At 35.5% G+C, this 20,993-nt stretch overlaps 1 protein-coding gene across 5 annotated transcripts in view; it reads left to right on the top strand.

Annotated features, from left to right (window-relative positions):
* Positions 1–20,993, top strand: part of LOC129573948 (potassium channel subfamily T member 2) — a 224,306-nt gene that overhangs the window by 182,772 nt on the left and 20,541 nt on the right. For 3 of the 5 annotated variants that reach the window (XM_055455158.1, XM_055455157.1, XM_055455159.1), the window contains 9 exons: positions 1,297–1,480; positions 9,207–9,470; positions 10,510–10,688; positions 10,900–11,040; positions 11,158–11,307; positions 12,520–12,713; positions 17,070–17,192; positions 17,280–17,396; positions 19,710–19,860. In XM_055455158.1, coding sequence (XP_055311133.1) covers positions 1,297–1,480; positions 9,207–9,470; positions 10,510–10,688; positions 10,900–11,040; positions 11,158–11,307; positions 12,520–12,713; positions 17,070–17,192; positions 17,280–17,396; positions 19,710–19,860 — 1,503 coding nt within the window. Of the gene's footprint in view, positions 1–1,296; positions 1,481–9,206; positions 9,471–10,509; positions 10,689–10,899; positions 11,041–11,157; positions 11,308–12,519; positions 12,714–13,562; positions 13,725–17,069; positions 17,193–17,279; positions 17,397–19,709; positions 19,861–20,993 lie in introns of all 5 variants that reach the window. The other 2 variants (XM_055455156.1, XM_055455155.1) reach the window with 1 other exon arrangement.

Here is a 20,993-nt window from a genome sequence, read left to right on the forward strand (position 1 = left end):
TCTCTCTCTCTCTCTCTCTCTCTCTCTCTCTCTCTCTCTCTCTCTCTAAAGAAATTGTGGCGCATAATACAAAGCGGCAACAACACAAGTATATCGCTTGGTTTTCGTTCTGGGTCTGGCTCTCTGTCTCTCTTTCTCTTCATTCTTTTCCAACTTTCGATGATAATGACGATGACGGTGATGATGATGATTGTTTTTCATTTCGCGCATTTCGTTTCATTTATTAAATAATTAATTTTCTGCTCGTTGGAGCATGAAGTCTGTCCCGATTTGCTGCCAAATTCAGTAGCATTCGTCGCCACTACTGCCAATCTATGCATCTACCTCGTTTGTTGTGCGTAAAAGTGGTATTTGTGGCACCATTTATTTTTCTCGTATTCCTCGTCTTTTCCTATCTTGTTGTTGTCGCTGTGTGCTAGAGTCAACCGATGATATAAATCGGCATGTTCTTCTAAGCACTAAACCCGATACACGCATGAATATATTACATAATGTGCCGCAAAATGCTTCTATGTTCGTGTCTCGATGGTACACTCTCTGCCTTCTTCCCCCATTCATCGTCATATGTGCCGTCGTTGTTTTGTTCGAAACACAGATAAGATAGTTTGTCTGTGTGCTGTTTTTGTGAGTGATGTTTATTTTGATGTTGGCTTTGATTTCATGTTTCTCACACTCATTTTTGTTTGTGTTTTTTATCTCTCTCTCTCTCTCACTCACTCAAATGCACGTGCTCTGTATGTGTTTTTGAAAATCTTTTTCAAGAGGGATCGATAATGTTGACATTTTTGTTCGAGTGACTCGGTTCAACCGAGCTTGCTGTTCAACTCGCAAAGATAATTGAACGCCAGCATCATAATCGTATGTGTGCCGCTTGTTGCAGACAAAATGAGTATTATACACGTAATATCCATTAAATAGCATAATACGATATGCGGTCTGACCGCTACACCATCCTATTTATTCACTCTCTATCTTCCGTTCATGAAAATAATCATGTGTGTATATCTAGCTCTCTCTGTGTTCATTCAATCGGCGGGATTTCAGACAAAAGACTGTAAAAGTTTGACGTTTTTTTTGTGGTGAATTTCAGTGTATAAACCAAATGAAAATTCAAAATGCCGTTAACTTTCGCCCACGTTACACCATCAATACAGGGAGGGAGGGAGGTAGAGAGTGAGAATTATGACCATTTCAATAGAAATAAACACACGAATGGACGTCCTTTTGTTTAGTCTCTGAAAATATGAAAATTATTATAGAAAAATAAAATCAAGTTTTGTTTGTCTTGTTTTTCAGTGTTTGCGGTATTCAGCATTTTCAAAGAGCCGGCCATCGACATTTGAATCTATTTCAGAGCACATATTATGTAGTTGTCACGTTTTCCACTGTAGGCTACGGTGATTTTGTCCCAGATATATGGCCTTCGCAGCTGTATATGGTTATTATGATTTGCGTGGCGCTCATCGTTCTACCCACTCAAGTGAGTAAAATATACGATTCTTTTTTATTCCCAAATAAAACTGATATCATTTGGTGTATTTGCCACCTATTTTGGTTTGTATACTCCTTAAAATATATTTCGGTCCATTTGACATCAAACGATTATAGCGAAAAACAGAGAAATCAGTGTGAACCAGTCCTAATAAATTGGCGAATTCACTTGCAGAAATTTTTTTGACAGCTCTCACATTACAGAGCTCGCTACATTGTTGAGTTCGCTGCGTTCAGTGTAAGGAAGTCTGGTTTACATTTGTTCATATTTCAAAAAGACCGAAATTTATTTAAAGGAGTATACATTTTACTATACTATCGCTGGTAAGCCCAACGAATGAATAACATTGTTTCGCGCTCGACATTTTTTTTTGTTTTGGTTCGCTTGCATTTCTTTTATATTATTACAATGGCAAATGTGTGTACACATGTTTTACACATATTCTCTTCACTTTCGGAAACAAAAGCAGCCGATAAATTGATTTTTAAAAATAGCCCCCCGTATTCAATCAAACCAGCTTTTTTATTCATAATGCTGTGTTGATTATTTTCCATCGGTGTTGTTTTTTCTTACTTCTGGGCAACTATAATTGTTTTCTCCGGATTTTACGTCGTAAATTGACGTTTCTCCACATTTTCAACGACGAACGGAAAGAATTTTTCTTTAGGTAACTTTCGAACAATGAAGTACTTAAATTAGTTTAGCTGCTTCATTTTATATTCAATTTATTCAAGCAAAAACTACATACACACTTCACTCGAGGCACAAGTGGGCGTTTACAATCATTCAAAATAGCTTCAGCGATGTGTGATGATAGCAGTCGAGCTCCCTATGGGGCTTTTTTTCTCTCTGGAAATATGAAAAGAGGAAAATCTAACAAATTCATATGGATAATTTAGATGTTCGTATGGCAGCAAAGACGCGGCATCGCACACAAGAAATTAAATGTCATTTGATACTGGTAATTGGATGACTTACGAAATTCCCATGAAAATAGGGTGGCAATATTAAGGAAAATGAAAGACGCTCTTGTTGCAAAAGCACCTTCGTCACAATAAATTGCTAGCAAGCACAAGCCTCAACATTGCTAAGCATTTTGGCTTTTGCCCATTGATTACAGATGGTGGTGTTACTATTGTTTAGTGACTCATAATATGTTCGCTAAATACATCAATTTATATGAAATGAAGACGAGAGAAGAATAACGTTCATGAATTGCTTCGAATATAAGTGGGTAGTTCCATGTTTTAGCTGCAATTACTCATCTATCGCGGCACACGAAGGAATCGATTAACAAAACATGTGCACCACTTGTGTCATCAATCTGTTTGACTCTCCTCTAGCAAAACGATTTTATGACATTTTTTATATGTAAATCATATGAAGTTTTGAATTAAGGTCATGTGTTAAAATCGAAATGACACGACGATGAATTAGAGGAAGAAAATGAAACAAAAAATGTTCATAAGTGTTGAAGACTAGGGGCTTCTATGTCGGTTTGGCATTCGAATTTTTATTCACAAATTCGCGCTCAGTGCCATGCATAAGCCTTTCAGATGGGGGGGGGGGAATCCGGGGAATTTCCCCGAAAATCAGCATGATTCCCGGCCAGATTTTACGATTCCTCGAAAACAATATAAGCGAGAAAAAAATTTATTATGGATATTTTAATTTTTTTTTGTCATACATAGTGTTGGCCGTCGAACACTTTCGAACGCTTGTTCGTTCGTTCGACATGGTTTTAAAAAAAGGTTTTGTTCGTTCGTTCGTTCGACAATTTAAAAAAAATATTTTTTGTTCGTTCGTTCGTTCGACAGTTTGAAAAAATATTTTTTTGTTCGTTCGTTCGTTCGACATTCATTTTGTTCGATGTTGAAAAAATTTTTACATCAGAAAATTCGATGTATTGATCAAATTTATAATGTAATCGTTACAGCTAATGCTTTTATTAGCTTTTATTATAATTTTTCATAGTAATACCAATTTTATTCGGGAGATTTTGAAATAAAAAAAAATTTGTTCGGACCGAACATCGAACAAAATGAATGTCGAACGAACGAACGAACAAAAAAATATTTTTTTAAATTGTCGAACGAACGAACGAACAAAAAATATTTTTTTTAAATTGTCGAACGAACGAACGAACAAAAAATATTTTTTCAAATTGTCGAACGAACGAACGAACGTTCGAAGCCATCACTAGTCATACAGCATACAGAATTGGATTTATCCCCTAAAATTTCGATTTGTTTGTTCCATACAATATATTCCAAGAGTAATGCACAGAAAATCTGTGAATATTTTGAAAATGAGACAACCTCCAAATCTATGGATGAGATTGAGAGTGGAGTATGTTTTTTCTTCGATTTATATTTTTGAAAAGGCGAGTATGTTTTCTGATGATTCTGTTGGCGTTAAAGTAGAGTATGTTGTAGTACCGTCTAGCCTCCGTGGTGTTCATGGTTTTCGCGCAACTGATAAAAGATAACAACATGGTGTCTTCGGCAAAGTTGTAGTACTCGAGGTCTTCTATAACTAAGCTGAAAACAGTTATCTCTTATCTTTTATCAGTTTTGCGCAAATCACGCAATTAAAAAAGCAAAATTTATATAGAACTTTTTTCTTATCATTTTTCGCGCTTTTCGCAAAACTGATAAGAGATAACTGTCTTCAGCTAACAAGGAACCATCAACTATGGTTGCGCGAGTTGAGCGAAACGGCATATGCCATAAAGTAGGGCTTCGTTAGACTAGCTTCACAGCACTCTCACTTTTTCCCCACCCGAACAACTTTTTTTCACTGAATCAATTTGAAAATTTCCATATATAGCCAAGAGCGCATTTTTACAACTTTAATTTTGGCCCATACTCGTCCCCTATTGGTTATATCGTTTTAATGTCTTCAGCAGAGTTGTAGCCAAGAGTCCAAGTAACAAAATTTACGAACATTCTATACCTCAAAAATTGCATCTGACTAGGTTTATAGGGCAAAATGTCGAAAAAAGGGCGATTTTTTCCATTTTTTCGACCATAACTCGTAAAAAATATCCATTTTTTGTTTTCTTTCTTCGGCATTATTGTAGCCAGCGTCGAGTTAAACAACTCTCCTGAACACATTAATCCAAAAAAATCAAATCTAGCTCACTTTTTTGGCTCAAAGTCACTTGTCGCTACCAAACGATATCATCGAGCATTTTCGGAGTTCTATAACTTCTCAACTACTCGAAATAGAGCAAAAGTGTTTGAAGCAAATTTTGAGTACTTCTCATGTGCTTTGCAGACCCAGTACTAAAAGTACTAAAAGAGTACTAAAATGTACTAAAAAGTACTAAATCCTCTCAATGGTTCTGGACACCTGTAAGTGATGCTACATAGTACTAAATAGTACTAAAATTGACAGAATGGAACTGTTACAGACCCTCATGAACGTTCCTCGCTGAAATATTTGGATAAACTTTAAAAATATTACAGTTCAAACAGCTGACAAATCCATGAGATGTACGGGGCCAATATTGAACTAAATACCAATATTTCAGCGAGGAACGGTCACGAGGGTCTGTAACAGTTCCATTTTGTCAATTTTAGTACTATTTAGTACTACGTAGCATCACCTACAGGTGTCCAGAACCATTGAGAGGATTTAGTACTTTTTAGTACAATTTAGTACTCTTTTAGTACTTTTAGTACTGGGTCTGCAAAGCACATGAGAAGTACTCAAAATTTGCTTCAAACACTTTTGCTCTATTTCGAGTAGTTGAGAAGTTATAGAACTCCGAAAATGCTCGATGATATCGTTTGGTAGCGACAAGTGACTTTGAGCCAAAAAAGTGAGCTAGATTTGATTTTTTGGGGTTAATGTGTTCAGGAGAGTTGTTTAGTTTGACGCTGGCTATAATAATGCTGAAGAAAGAAAACAAAAAATGGATATTTTTTACGAGTTATGGTCGAAAAAATGGAAAAAATCGCCCTTTTTTCGACATTTTGCCCTATAAACCTAGTCAGATGCAATTTTTGAGGTATAGAATGTTCGTAAATTTTGTTACTTGGACTCTTGGCTACAACTCTGCTGAAGACATTAAAACGATATAACCAATAGGGGACGAGTATGGGCCAAAATTAAAGTTGTAAAATGCGCAATATATGGCTATATATGGAAATTTTCAAATCGATGTAGTGAAAAAAAGTTGTTCGGGTGGGGAAAAAGTGAGAGTGCTGTGAAGCTAGTCTATCGAAGCCCTACATTATGGCATATGCCCTTTCGCTCAACTCGCGCAACCATAGTTGATAGTTCCTTGTAAGTTATAGAGGACCTCAAGTACTAAAACCTTGTCGAAGAGACCAAGTTGTTATCTTTTATCAGTTCCTCCAAAACCGCAAAAAACCGTTACGACCCGCCAAAAATGAACATACTCGCTTTTAACCATTTTTAAGTCGACGGAAACTTACTCTTCTCTTTCATAACAAAGTCAGTGAAACATACACTACTCTCAATCTCACCTATAGAAATGAGAGAATGTGATAAATTTTGATAGAATTTTAACACAAGTTGCAAAATTTTGCACTCTTCGACAAAATTGAGATTTTTATTCACAATTTTTCGATTTTTGAATATATTTGTTCAATTATTCTACATAACTATAAATGTATACGCGTTTCTAATTAGTTGCTCAACACTTTTTGGAAATTTTAATAAAATAAACGTATTTTTTTCGGAAACAATAGTTAAACTATAACCATAGTTGGCTAAGAAAAACTTCAAATATTCACGCCGATAGATTTTTCGTTCATTTATCTCAAAATATGAGAAATTAATGAAAACGTATCGAAATTTTCCCCTGATTTCTTATTAGTTGTCAACGGCTATATACTTCAAAAATCATTTTTCTGGGATGTTTCACTAATAAATAAGTAAGTTTTGATTTTGTGACTATCTTGCCATGCAAATTCATGTGGTATCCACGAATTTGGGACAAAAAATGTACGTAAATGATTAAAAAGGTGTCCCACATTCTTGGATACCACATGAATTTGCATAGCAAGATAGTCACAAAATCAAAACTTACCAAACAGCCAGCTATTTGTAAATAGCTCAGCTATATATGCAGCCACAGTGAATGTCTGAGTCCAATTTTTTTTCATCGCAAATATGAAGCAGAACATAATCTCAGCAATTTGCCATTAATTGCATGGGCAACGATAGACATGACCACACACCAAATATTGTTTAATTCGTTTGAATTGCTGCGGGCGCTATTGCTTTTGATGTTGCTGCTGCTGCTTCATAGTGATGATGTTGCTCTTCTTTGTTGTTGACTATAAACATTTTCCATTCGCATACCATTTTTATTGGGTGTTATGACAAGTGTAAATTTAGGAAGCAAATCTCACAGTATTCGGCAAATAAGCTCGCCTCCAAAATCACGTACAATTGATTTAATGGTGCTCATTTTTCGGGTTGATAATATGAATACTGATTCAAGTGTAAAAACTGCTGTTCGTGTATTTTTTTCCTTTCTCTCTCGTTCTCAGTAAGAGCTTGTTCTGTACGTTGGTTTCCTGCGACCGCACATATATTCATGACTGCATCGTTGTTGTCGTCAAATGAAGCAACAACACCAATAACGACAACGAAAACACTCTCATCTCCGACGGAAAGGAAATGAAGAGAGAACAATACTGTAATAAATGTAAATACACACATTCAATTCGAAATAACCAAGAGTAAACGTGATTTTATGGGTACGACGCCAGCGGAATATTTAGCTGCAGGAAAATGCAATGATACAAATTGGAACATACCTCCGTTTTGTATATATATTATGTGCGTGTGTGTTCGTGTGTGTATGTCTTTTTTGCAAACAAGTTCAGCCAACTCGTATATTACAAATGAACTCGCCGAAAATCTAGTGTTTAATGCCGTTTTGCATTTGTGAAATTTGTCGCTCTTTCTTCCATTTTGGCTCGGTTCTATGCCGCTTCATTCTGTTTCGTTTTTTGCTGGTCAATGCGCCCGACCGACTGGTCAAACCACTCGAAAATATTCCCATAAGAAAACCCTCGTAACTGCACACAATTAATATCTGTCACATCATAATCGATCGACCGATTTGCACAACACACGTCACATGCAATTTTCTGTTTGCTCTGCGGTTGACTGCATAAATCAAACACACGATCAACATATAGATATTGTACGATTGTTATACCTGTTGGTATGGTGTCAGGTTTGATTGATTCTAATGCTGGTTCATTGTCTTACTTTTTTTCCATGTGCATTATTTTCTGTCGCTCTGTGTTTGTTTATGGTTCAAGAGATAGAGTGATAATTATTATGTGTGAGCGTGCATAAGCGAGGTGAAAAGAAGAACGAGTTCGAGTGTGTGATTGCGATGAAGCTGAATCTATCGAGTGTGTGTCAACGGTTGGCTTTTGTTATCAAAATAACGTACTTAATAAATGCACATAAAACAAATTGAAAATTCGATTTTGCCATTCATAACAATGTTAACACATGTTGGTTGGCTCCCTATTGTCCATCTTCGATCGTACTCTTCAACTCTTGAACTGATTGCAGCAGCAGCAACGAGTAGCTTCAATGATTGCGACTTTGGTTTACACACTCAACTACATGTTTGTTTGCTTTTTTCATTCGAACAATAAAGTGCACACAAGAAATCAACCGACAACAGAATTTTCCAACGACATACAAATATTCATTCAACGCGAGGGACGACAGGGAGGACATATGAAGCTATCGCACCAACAGCCATTCGCAGTCTGAATGCGGTGCGAATGTGAAAGGTCACATCGGTTCGCAGAGATACCGAATGACATGTCATTAAACACCACAAAAACTGCGTAGAAAAATAAAACAATGTTTGATTGTATACATACCAAGTAGTGATGGGAGAAGCAGCAATCAAAGCAGCACCGTTTTAGGATTTTCAATGATGTTATATGCAGAATGTCGAATGGTCATGTATTAATTGTTGATTATGTTGAGTTGTTTTCAGATTGTATGTGTTGTTTGCGCGGCGACCAATAGCATTTTCATTTTGAGTAACATGGCAAATAGCATCGATTGACTTTTGGCAGAGAAAATGCTCGATGATTAGAACACAATTCAATTGATTGCAAACGTTGACTCATGTTGTGTTGGCATGATCAACGGTAAAGTACACACAAGGTCAATTCGAATAGCACGATGATAATGATACTGATGCTGATGATGATAGACAAACAAATCAATCGAAATGTACTTTGGATATTCATGGAACGCCAACAAGTTGAGTGCAAAGTGTCTGAAACTGAATGGTCTCAGGTTACATACAACTGACCACCATTTAGCGTATGATCGAATTCGTTGAACGACCAAAATAAAAGACAGCTTTAATAATCATGCTGACGTAGTGGACGATAATTGGGTGGCAAAGAGTGTCTACGTTTGCATTCGATGCCACGGCGGCTGCAGACAGGCTGCTTGAATTGTGAATTTATCTTACATATTATTTATAGCAGTCAACTAGCCTACATTTAACACTGTAAACAATCATAGTATCGATCTCTTCCTTTTACAAACCCAACCAATGTTCGCTAACTGACTCACATTTAGACGAGAACAAAAAAAATACAACCATTTATCTCTTTCTCTTTATTCATTCTTTTCCCTCTTTCGCTCGTACGTTTCGGTGTCAATGCTTGCAAACGGGGGCCAGTTCGAGCAACTCGCATTCACATGGATGGAGCGGCAAAAACTCGGCGGCAGCTATTCATCGCATCGTGCACAAAGTGAAAAACACGTTGTTGTCTGTTCGACCACATTGCATGCCGACACAATAATGGACTTTTTAAATGAATTCTATGCGCATCCGCTTCTACAGGATTTCTATGTGGTGCTGCTCAGCCCAATGGAATTGGACACCACAATGCGAATGATTCTACAAGTTCCGATATGGGCTCAACGCGTGATTTACATTCAGGTTTGTTAACATCATATTCGTACGTACACTCCTTTTTTGGTTTTATTTTGTCTCCATTTTTTAAAACTTCTATTTACTATACATTTTAACTACACAATGCCAAGCGTACACTTAATTAGAATATCAAACATTGAAAACGATCGGAACCGTAGGTGCTCGTCAAGAAAACAAGTATACAGTACATTTGTGTCAGGTGTAGAATGAGCGGCCCAAATGATTCAGACAAGACCAATGGCCTCATTTTTCTTTCTACAGTTTCTTTTTCTCCTTAGTTTTGCTATAAGTATATACAATTACAAAAGAAAACACAACGTTCTCTCGCCACAACCATATTTTCTCTATTCAAGTTTTAATCTTTGGCTAAAGAGATTATTATTCTTATTATTGTCATGTGCTTGGCATTTGCATTGCAATCGCATTTTGTTCCTATATCGGTTGCATATTTCAAGTGAGTAGAAAGCTTTCAAATCATTTGAGCTAAATAAACGGAAAATAGATCAACGGTTTTTCATATTTCGACCATGAAACCAAACCAAATAAACTTTCGGTCAAACATCAATCCTCTCGTTCACAAGTTTACGAATGAAAATGGTGGTTTTTATGCGCAAATTTTCTGACGGGCATTATTCGTTTGGTATTGGTTATTTAAAATATGCCATTGTTCGCGATTTCTCTACTTACATTTCCAACTTGAAATTCGGTCGATTTTCCGTTTCGCGCGCAATTATTTGAAAACTTCAAACATTGAAGTGGAACGAGCGAGCAAGAGACATTGCAAAGAATTTTGTATCTGTTAGGAAATTGCACCAACCGTTTTCACCGCAAGTTATGATTATGTTTCACTTCGCAAATGTCAGTTAACACAATGCCGAATGGGAAACCATGACACAAAAACTAGAGCGATCGCAACCAAATGAAATGCCAGCAATTGTGCAAAATGAAATAATAGACTTTTTTAGTCATTTTTTTTTATTCACTCACATTTCTTATGAAAACGAAGAAGAAGGGGAAAAAATAATTTGCTGACGCTTTTCTGTAGGGGTCGTGTTTGAAAGACGGTGATTTGGCTCGTGCACGTATGAATGAAGCCGAAGCGTGCTTTATATTGGCTGCTCGAAATTATAGCGATAAAAATGCTGCCGACGAACATACCATTTTACGGTCGTGGGCGGTTAAGGATTTTGCTCCAAGTGTGCCACAATACGTACAAATATTTCGGTAAGTTGAGCATCTCTTGGTGGATGTACGTTATATGTTGTGAGATTAAAAAAGTGGGACCATATCCCACATACAATACAGCGCACAGCGTCCGGAAATTGAAAATTTGTTCCACTGCAAATGACGATTACGCCATGCCATGCGATTAGCCGTCTCGTTCTCTGGTTTTGATTGTAATAATATGCGCATTTTGTGTATGTGTGTCTGATAGGCCTGAGCATAAGTTGCACGTGAAATTCGCCGAGCACGTGGTTTGTGAGGATGAATTCAAATATGCGCTGCTTGCCAACAACTGCACGTGCCCCGGAGCCAGTACACTTGTCACCCTGATTTTACATACATCGAGAGGACAGTAAGCCGATTGCGGATAGATTTCTTTTTTACCCTCATCCATTTTCAAAACATTCAAATTCCGATATGTCCAATCAAATGAACCTACTAACTAATTCTCGTTTAATTCTACCTGCAGAGAGGGTCAACAGTCGCAAGAGGAATGGCATCGATTGTATGGAAAATGCTCGGGAAATGAAATTTATCACATCATCTTAGGTGATAGCCGTTTTTTCGGCGAATACGAAGGAAAAAGCTTTACTTATGCCAGTTTTCATTCGCACAGAAAGTAAGTAACGAAAGGAAATCGATTTCAAAGTCTTTCGATTGATTCATTTGCAATAGTCAAAATTTAGAAATGATCTGAATTGGAAACAAAGTGGGTAGTTTTCGCTAATTGAATGTTAAAGTGCATTGTTACTGCAACGAACCATTGTTAATGCATCAGACTATGAAATGCAGCACCTCGTGTTTAATTTAAAGAACAAGTGTACACATCTTTTTGTCTATGCGGAAATAACACTTAAAAATTGAGGTGGATAGTTGTGCCAATCGAATGAATAATTCTATCAATTCTTATAATTTGGATAGTGTATTGTAGTGGATTTAGGGCCTAAGACATCGATTTGCATACCTCCATTGTCAGTTGAAATTTCGGTCAATTATTCTCCTCTCGATTCGAATGAGATATGAATGCTTATTTTTAGCATTGGCCAATGACTATTTAGCACGTGTTTCGAAAAATTATCCAACGTTGGTCTGGATCCGAACATGAAACTCCTCAGTTAAGCGTAAAAATGTAAACATTACGGTTTTAAGTGATTGAATGTTCAAACTGAGTAGTTGTGTTGAATTGAGCAGCGAAGAATGTCATCAGTTGGATGGTCGGCGTGTTATACAATCAATTTTTTTTATGGTAAAAAATATTTGATGTGAAACTCAAACCACGACTGATAAGAGCCAATGTGTAGTTTCGACAAAGTTAAATCATGAACGTAAGCAAACATTTGATACACGACAAGAAAATGAAATGCTTCATACAAAGCGGAAGTCCTGTGGAGCACACCCGTCGTCATCGATGTAAATGCCCTGATGAAATGTGTGCGCGGTTTAGCTTACAACTTTTCCGCAAGTACATACAGATCAAGTGCAAAGTTTCGGATGAATACGATAATTCAATGGTTGTCGTTGTGTTTAACAAATATTTCCAATGTGTTTGACCACTAGCGATTCGGATGTAGTTTTGTATTTGTTTGTTTTAGAACGTGTGGAATACACGTTACACGAGCAACTTTTATCGTTCAACATATTAGCAGCAAAGTTTTGTGTAATGGATACAGAGTGGCTAGAATGAGTTTGGGATGGTGAATAAGGTATATTTTGTGTTTGTGTGAAGCATTTTGAACAGAATTGGCGAGAAACTTTGGATCCACTTAAGCGTTAATTCGATGATAGTGATTCAGTATTAGTGAAATGGTCCTAATTCGATCGAATTTCGTAGGTATGGCGTTGCATTGGTTGGTGTCCGTCCAGCGGAGTTGCCCGAATTTTATGAAGAAACCATTTTATTGAATCCGGGCCCAAGGCACATCATGAAGAAGGATGACACATGCTATTACATGAGCATTACAAAAGAGGAGAATTCGGCGTTCGTTGTAAATCAAAATCAAACGACACCCGATCAACCAAAAGATGGTAAGTGTCCGCTCATATTTTCCCTAATCAATGAGAGAGCATAATAACAAAAAAAATACAAAAACCTCCCAAAAAGTTCACCCCATCCAACATGATGGCTGGATGATTTTTTTTTTTCTTGTTTGTGTTTGATCTGTTTATTTGTTTGACATTTTTCTGTGAGTTCATTTAAAAGTTCATAAAATTCACGAGAGAGTATCAGAAAAAAAGGAATTTATTTTCGGTTTAGATTGTGATTTGTGTTGTTTGTTTTTTGTTTCAATTTTCATTTGAATTTCATCTGATTTTCGTTCAATCAAAATAAAAACTTTGATTTGATAGTTGTTTATGAGTTTGGGAAACCAAATCAATTTCATAGATGTTGCTTATATCTAAATATTTGCTTCAAATTGTTCTCTCTTTTTTTGTTGGTTGTTTTGAGTTTGAAAATGATTAACCAGTTTTTTGATGTTCCTCATTGCTCTTTCTTGTAATTTTAATTATAAATGGGCATATCAATGATTCGTTTTTGTTTTATAAACTATGTTTGTCTTGTCTCGCCGTATGAACAATACCGAAATGAACTGAACTTTCATTGTAAAAACCAAAACCAAAAACAAAAAACCATGCAAATGCTAATACAAACTGAACAAAAACCAATTCCGAACAAAAACCACAATCAATTACAAAAAAACCCACCACGAACCATGTCAATTGAATACACAATGATCACATCTCTTCAACGACATACATTCGAAAACATGCAATGAAACAAAAACAAAAAAATAAAAACACAAAAAACGCAAATGAATGAAATGATTTGATTCTGCTCGCTATCCCCGAACATATCATCGAACGACACCCACATAGTAGTGAGTACGAATAACAACACATCGTCAAATCCGCATCAATACATGGCACCTGTTCCATCGGTTTGTGTTCGTGTACCGCATAGTCCGAGCCTTGATTTTGGCCCATGTACGCCGATGAAGAAACTACCGATTGACAGTGATATTACAGCACTGGCCGTGCGTGAGTGTGCCACTCGAGTGTGCATGAAAAAATAAAAAAAAATAAAACAAAACAAAAATTTGCTTTGCAAAAAGCGCCACAAAACAAAATTTTTATAGCAAATATTGCAATTGCTCCTCGATTCAATCGGCAATGTGGTAGTGTATGTACGGCAGACCAGGAATGGATACGCGATCAAAGAGAGTGCATACCGCTGAGTAGCAATGCTTTTATGCATTTCTCCACAGCGGCGAATGCAAATCAATACGTTGTATTACCACATTGTCGCAGTTAAAGGGAACGATTGCACCCCAATTTGACTCTATAATACTTCTTCAACTATTTAACTACTATTAACTAACTACTGCAACTAACTAACTACTACAAAAAAAAACATACCACTGCTACTGAATCGTATATACATTTAATAATATAATCAATATTTATATATCAGATCTCAGTTTTTCTATCCCCTGTGCATACCCCTTCTCCTTCACTAATTTTTCTTCCATTGTTTCGTTGGCCAAGAAATTCATGCATTTTCCGTGTATATATAGTTAAAGCGTACCTCGATACATATACTCGTATTTAAAACAGTCCATATCGTACAATTATGAATCACCCTCTGTTTTTGTTTCATTTCCGATGCCTTTATTTCGATTCCATACAATTCATAAGTTCTCTTAAATGCATGACACTCAACTCTATACTACTTACCTCCTTCTTTCTTTCGAACTTTACAATTTTTCTTCTTTGTTTGCAAATTTTTCTTTCTACTTCAGTTTTAACAATTGGAAAGTAGTTTATTTGCAAGAATAACTATACTCTTCGTCTGTAGCATGCTTTTGCATTTGCAAACACACACATATACATATATATATATGTTAGATGACCGACTTTATTTGGTAGAACGGAAATTTTATGCCAAAATACCTATGCAGAAATTCTTTCGAGCGAAAGCTTATTGGCCACAACAGTTGACACAATTAGAATCGGGCGGTTCAATGAAGCAGCATCTGAAACCCTGTCATAACCTTTCTTTCTCTGTCTTTCTCGCTCTTGAAACATGATTTGTTTTTAAATGCAACAACAACAAGAATTGCTTCCAATTTACTCGTTCTGTATGAAATTGATGTAATAAAGTTACGAATTTCTTGATGCATGATATCGTTTTGCACTTATGAGTTTGAAATTGATTCCGTTTGAAATAAGATTTTGGGGAAAGTTGAAAAAAATGTGTGTTTGACATTACCAAATTCATCAATCAAATAAAAAGAATTACATTCGTAATCCCAAACTTTTCCGTACCGTTGTCCGTATATTTGGTTTTTTTTTAAATATAAAAACTTTAAAACTTCGACAATTTTGTATAGGAGATTAATCGATTTCTATTTGCTTCAAACTTTCTGAGGTTTCATTTTTTTGGCGAAAAAATAAGATTTTTAAAGTTTCATGTTGATTGCATTTGCAGAAGTTTGATTTTTGGCCCTCAATTTTTTCCAAGAAAATGTCGACAAAAATTGAGGACCAAAAATCAAACTTCTGCAAATGCGATCAACATGATACTTTCAGAATCTTATTTTTTCGCCAAAAAATGAAACCTCAGAAAGTTTGAAGCCAATCGCAATCGGTTTACGGGTACCTTCCATACAAAATCTTCGGAAAATCGGTAATTTTAGTCAAAATTTTGAAAATTTTATATGAGAGGTACCCGTAATTCGATTCCGATTAGCTTCAAACTTTCAAAATCTTATTTTTCCTTCATAAAATGAAACCCCAGAAAGTTTGAATCCAATCAGAGTCGATTTACAGGTACCTCCCATACAAAAGTGTCAATTTTTTAAGGTTCTTCTAAGGGCAAGTACCCCAAGGTCAAATCGAAAATGTCCCATCTTTGAACTTAAACTAAGTTTTTCTGATACAAAACTTTTGGTACTTTCAGATTTTGATTATCTTAATTATTTTTTGAATTATCGTGCTAACACACACACCAACGATAACAACGACGACGACGAAAACAACGGCACACGAACGGAAAAGTGTCTCAAAACCGTGTTTTCTACGCGTTTCATGAGTTTTTATGATGATCTGAACCAATTTTGCGGAAAAAGTTTTCGGGACCAATTCCTATACTTTCCCTCGACACGATGTGTACGGAAAAGTAAAAGAGAGAAAAAGAATGAATACCGGAATTCACACGATAAATGCTGTTTCAATGTTGCTTACGTCATGTTATGCAATAAGCTTCACATTACAAGTGCCAAAGTATGTGCTTTTGAAAAAAGCCATCATTCAATCCACACTCTCACCATCTTCTGCTTTCTCCTCTCTCTCTCTCTCTCTCACACACACACACACACATACTGTTATTTATCGATAAGTCAGCATTGACCTTTTGATCAAAACTCAAAGAGAGTTACTTCATCACTAAGTCAAAAGCAGACGTGATTCGAATAAAGAATTCAATTTGTTCCAAATTTAAAAGTAAAACTAAATGGAAACATCATCTTCAGTACATCAAACATTCGAAGATGTGCTTACTGAGTGAAGCAAAGGCATTTTCTATACCATCTTCCCATCTCACTTCCTCTTAGTACTCTCAATATTTACAAATTTATCGTTGCGCTTTAATGTAAATGCGAATTATTTTGGATTCATACAAATTTTTTTCTGGTTGCTTGATTCAAGTGCCGAAAAGAGCAAGGATTCAAAATTGATTGAAATTGTGACAGATGATTTTTTGTTCGTGTAGAAAAGAAACTGCATATCTGCCGGGTTTGAGTGCAATACAGTTTAATTATTGGTATTCACATTGTATGCTTGCAATGAATACGTTGATTCTGTCAACATTATTTTTAGCATTTGAAATTTGCTCTGTATACTTGAATTTTGTAATTTTTAATAAAAATCAACTAACTACCGCTAACTACTTTTTCTGTGTTGAATCGATACGAAAAATGTATCATCGATTCATCAATTATATGACAATTCTGGCATGTTGATAAACTTGAATCAAAATTTTTTTACCTCAAAAATAGAGTAACAATGTACAAAGAAAATAGAAACGTCGTTTTGTAGGGTAAATTTTATTTGAATGGTTTTGAATAATTTTCATTTCTAAGACTCATTATATACCATTTTCCCTCGATTGGCCCATTTTAGCATTTTAATAAAAAAGAGTATTTTTAGTCTAACATCAAAGTTTTATTTTCTTACAAACTCTAGTTCCTATTCATTTGTTTTTAAATTTCTTTTAATCTGAATCACATTTTTTCCGAATTTATGCAATCTATTAGTTAGTTAAGTTGGAAGAAAAGATTTATGAAAAATGAAACTGTAAAATGAGACGATTTCGCTAATTTTCAGCTTCAGAAAAATTTCAACAACCCTCGATGACCACATCGAATTCGAAACAAAACCTCAGCGAAGCCGTTAGTGGAGCGCCAGCACCACAAACTGCATCTAATCCTAGTACAGCCGTTGTGGGAGGTATGCTTGTTTTTACCATGACACAATTTACTCGTTTGTTTTCTTTTCATTAGAGAAACCAAATCCAATGATGGAATATGTTTACAGGTGCTGGAGCGAGTAGCTCAGGATCCGGGCCGCATTTACTATCAGCCGCAAATCATCTAGAAATACCATCGAATAATCCAAACCTATTAAGTCCGGACATTTTAAATCAACGACGAGGTAATTTCAAACCATAATCATAGCACTTACCGTGAGAAAATGCTCAACATTTGAAATAAATGGGTTCGCTTGAAAATGGACACATATCCGATCGGAAATGGCACAAATTTGAGATTTCCACAAAAGAGAATAGAACAAAAGGAGGAACAGATATAGCTGTGCTCACGATTTTTTTTTAATCAAAATATCGTAATAAAGTAAAAATATCGTTCGATATCGTTATTATGATGGAATCTTAATAACGCTATCAACTTTTTATCAGGATATTAACTATATTGAAATAATAACGTTATCGGATGAATCTTAATAATATCGTTTGGAAGTTATCAAGATCGAATCGTGATAATTTATCAACATTCAATCTTAATAATCATCAAGTTCTGGAAGTGGGTTTTGGTGGATCCTCAGGATGGACCAGATCCAGTTTGACACTACCCTTGGCCCATCCTGAAGATCCACTTCCAGAACTGGGAGCAGTTCTGGTCGATCCTGTGGATCCACCAAAACCCACTTCCAGAACTTGATGATTATTAAGATTGAATGTTGATAAATTGTCAGGATTCGATCTTGATAACTTCCAAACGATATTATTAAGATTCATCCGATAACGTTATTATTTGAATATAGTTAATAACCTGATAAAAAGTTGATAGCGTTATTAAGATTTATCGGTATTATGATCGGATCTCAATAATCTCTCAAAATTATTAGGACGGTTATTAAGATACAAATATGGCACAGCTATAGGAACAGATGCGTTCAAATTGCCGAGAGCTGGTTGATACCTCATTGGAATTAATGAGAAAAAGGGAGAATGCCACTACAGATTTACGGGCCATAACATATTATAAACTATACTTAATAACATACGAAGGGTGAACATAATGCACACAAAATAGTCGGTTTGTCAGATTTCAGATATTTGACATAAATGTCAGTTCATGTGAAATTTAAATGAATTTCACATAAACCGTGCCTATATAAATGTATGGTTATGACGTTTATGTACATTTTGTCAAAACTTCGCATAAAGGTTGGTTCATACGAAGTTTTGACAAAATCTACATAAACGTCACAGCCATACATTTATATAGGCACGGTTTATGTGAAATTCATTTAAAGTTCACATGAACTGACATTTATGTCAAATATCTGAAATCTGACAAACCGATTATTTTGTGTGTGCATACCGGGCAACGCAGCCAACTTCACGTTGGTTGTCACTTGGTTACTACTGCAACGCATTGACGTATGCTTGTGTTCGAAAAAAACCCAATTAAAATGAACTAAAACCAAATGAAAATTTATTCCAAATAATTTGAGAGATATATTTTTTAATAAAGTATAATTTCTACTTAGATTCAACCAAGTTTTAGAGAAATCATAGTCTTTGTTTTGCTGCAACAAGACTTCGTTGTTTAGTCAGAATGAAAGTAGAAATTAATTGTGAACAATCCATTTCAAAATCTTATTGCAGCGAAACCAACTCTATGATTTTTTTTAAATTTTGCCAAATATAAGTAGAAAAGGTACTCTTTCAGGAAATATGTTTTTGAATTTTTTTTGAATCTACTTTTCATTTGGTTTTAGTTAACTTTAATCTGGTTATTTTTCAATCAGAAGCATACGTCAATCGCAATGCAAAGTGGCACAACCTTGTACCATTTTTCGCATACACACGCGTATGAACGCAACGATTGTATGCAGAAAATGGGACATGCTTGTGCCACTTTGCGTTACGACTGACTGTAGTTGGCCGGGCAACCACTTTGGCGTGGCGCTGTCAACAATGTTGCCCCATTCATTCACACTTTGATAACATAATAATAACGGCCGATATATTTGGTCCAACATAACATAATAATAACGTTATTAAGATTCAGCATAATAATAACATAATATGTTACGAAATATGTTGGATTTTACTTAATAATATGTTAATAAGATACCAACATATTTGCAAATATATTATTAAGATCCGCCATCTTAACAATATATTATCATTTGAGTTAATAACATATTATTAAGATGGCGTATCTTAATAATATATTTGTTGGTATCTTATTAACATATTATTAAGAAAAATCCAACATATTTCGTAACATATTATGTTATTATTATGTTGAATCTTAATAACGTTAATAAGATAAAAAAATCCCAACATAACATAATAACATATTAATAACATATCGAAAATGTAAATCTGTAAATGCCACTAATTTTCGTCGTAACCAAATGATATTGTCCATTTTCTGCAACAATGGCAAATCAATGCAAGTGCGTATTTGATTTCGAGCCTAATGTTTGTTTCAGGAAGTAGACGACCGTCGATACTACCCGTTCCGGATATGTTTACCTCATCGTCGTTCAGTATATCCGGCAATGATGATGGCGATGAATGCGACGACAGCGAAGATGAACTTGATGATGATGTTCCATGGCGTTCACCGTCCGAAAAAATTGCGTAAGTAGCTGCTGGCCTGTTATGTTGTCCCTTCTCTTTCTCCTTCTCTCTTTCTCTCTCTCTCTCCATCGCCACATTAATTATACAAATTGACCAAAATACTTTTTGTTTACTTGAAAGATATATTGCGGCACCTGCATTTTTGTGTTGCTTTTTGCCAGTTGCCATTTTCACAAACTCAAAAACTACTACTTTCTCTCTCTCTCTCTCTCTCGCTCTCTCTTTCTTGGCATATTTTGTTTGCGTCATTTTTTTTGTCTCTCTCTCTCTGTGTGTGGTTGGTTTTTGCCTCAATCACGCGCTCGGCCCCATTGTTATTGGGAAGCACTTGGGGCACGACGTCACATGGATTCAAAATGAAATAAACTACATAAAAATTGCTCATTTTATTATAGTATGTTCACGAAAATAAATGCACATAACCAACAAACATTATATACAAAATATATTCATGCGTCCATTGCTATTATACAAATGACAAAAGGACAATAAAGCAAAGTGCTCTCCATTCTCGCTTCGAGTTCACATTTTTGTGTGTACGTGTTGAAAGGCCAAATATTTCGTCATCATCTTTTTAACCGAGCTCATTCATTGAATGTTCCGATAAAAAACAACAAACATTTAATTTGTAATAAACCTTTTCTTCCTTTGTCTTTTGATACTCTTTCCATATTTCTTGCTACTAATGAAATTTTGCTTGAGTTCGCGCATAAATAAAATATCTGAACATCATTAAATTGTAATTAATTGACATTTCGATCGAAATAAATTCGATGCCAATTATTTTTCTAATGCCAAAATGTTAAACTTCGTTTTTTTCCCTTCTTCATTCTTCAGTAAGTTTATGTTTGCTTGAAATTGAAACGCTCTTTGCATCTTAATGAATTGTTATTGCGAGAAGTTCAACACATTACCGCATCCCCCAGAACACGAAAAGCTATAGCTCTGCCTAATTGATAATCTCAAACGCTTCATTATCACAACTGGCAAGTTCAGTTTTTTTTTTTCATTCTTTATTTTCACACGAAAACTTTTTTCCTTCCACGTCATGCACCCATGCTGTAATAGAAGGGGTCGATGTTTAACTCCAAAAATCAATAGTCTGACATAACAATAAAAATCTACGTATCACA

Source organism: Sitodiplosis mosellana, unplaced genomic scaffold, assembly GCF_009176505.1.
Source record: "Sitodiplosis mosellana isolate CC-2019 unplaced genomic scaffold, AAFC_SMos_1.0 Smas_scaffold_6150, whole genome shotgun sequence".
NCBI classification, from domain to species: Eukaryota; Metazoa; Arthropoda; class Insecta; order Diptera; family Cecidomyiidae; genus Sitodiplosis; species Sitodiplosis mosellana.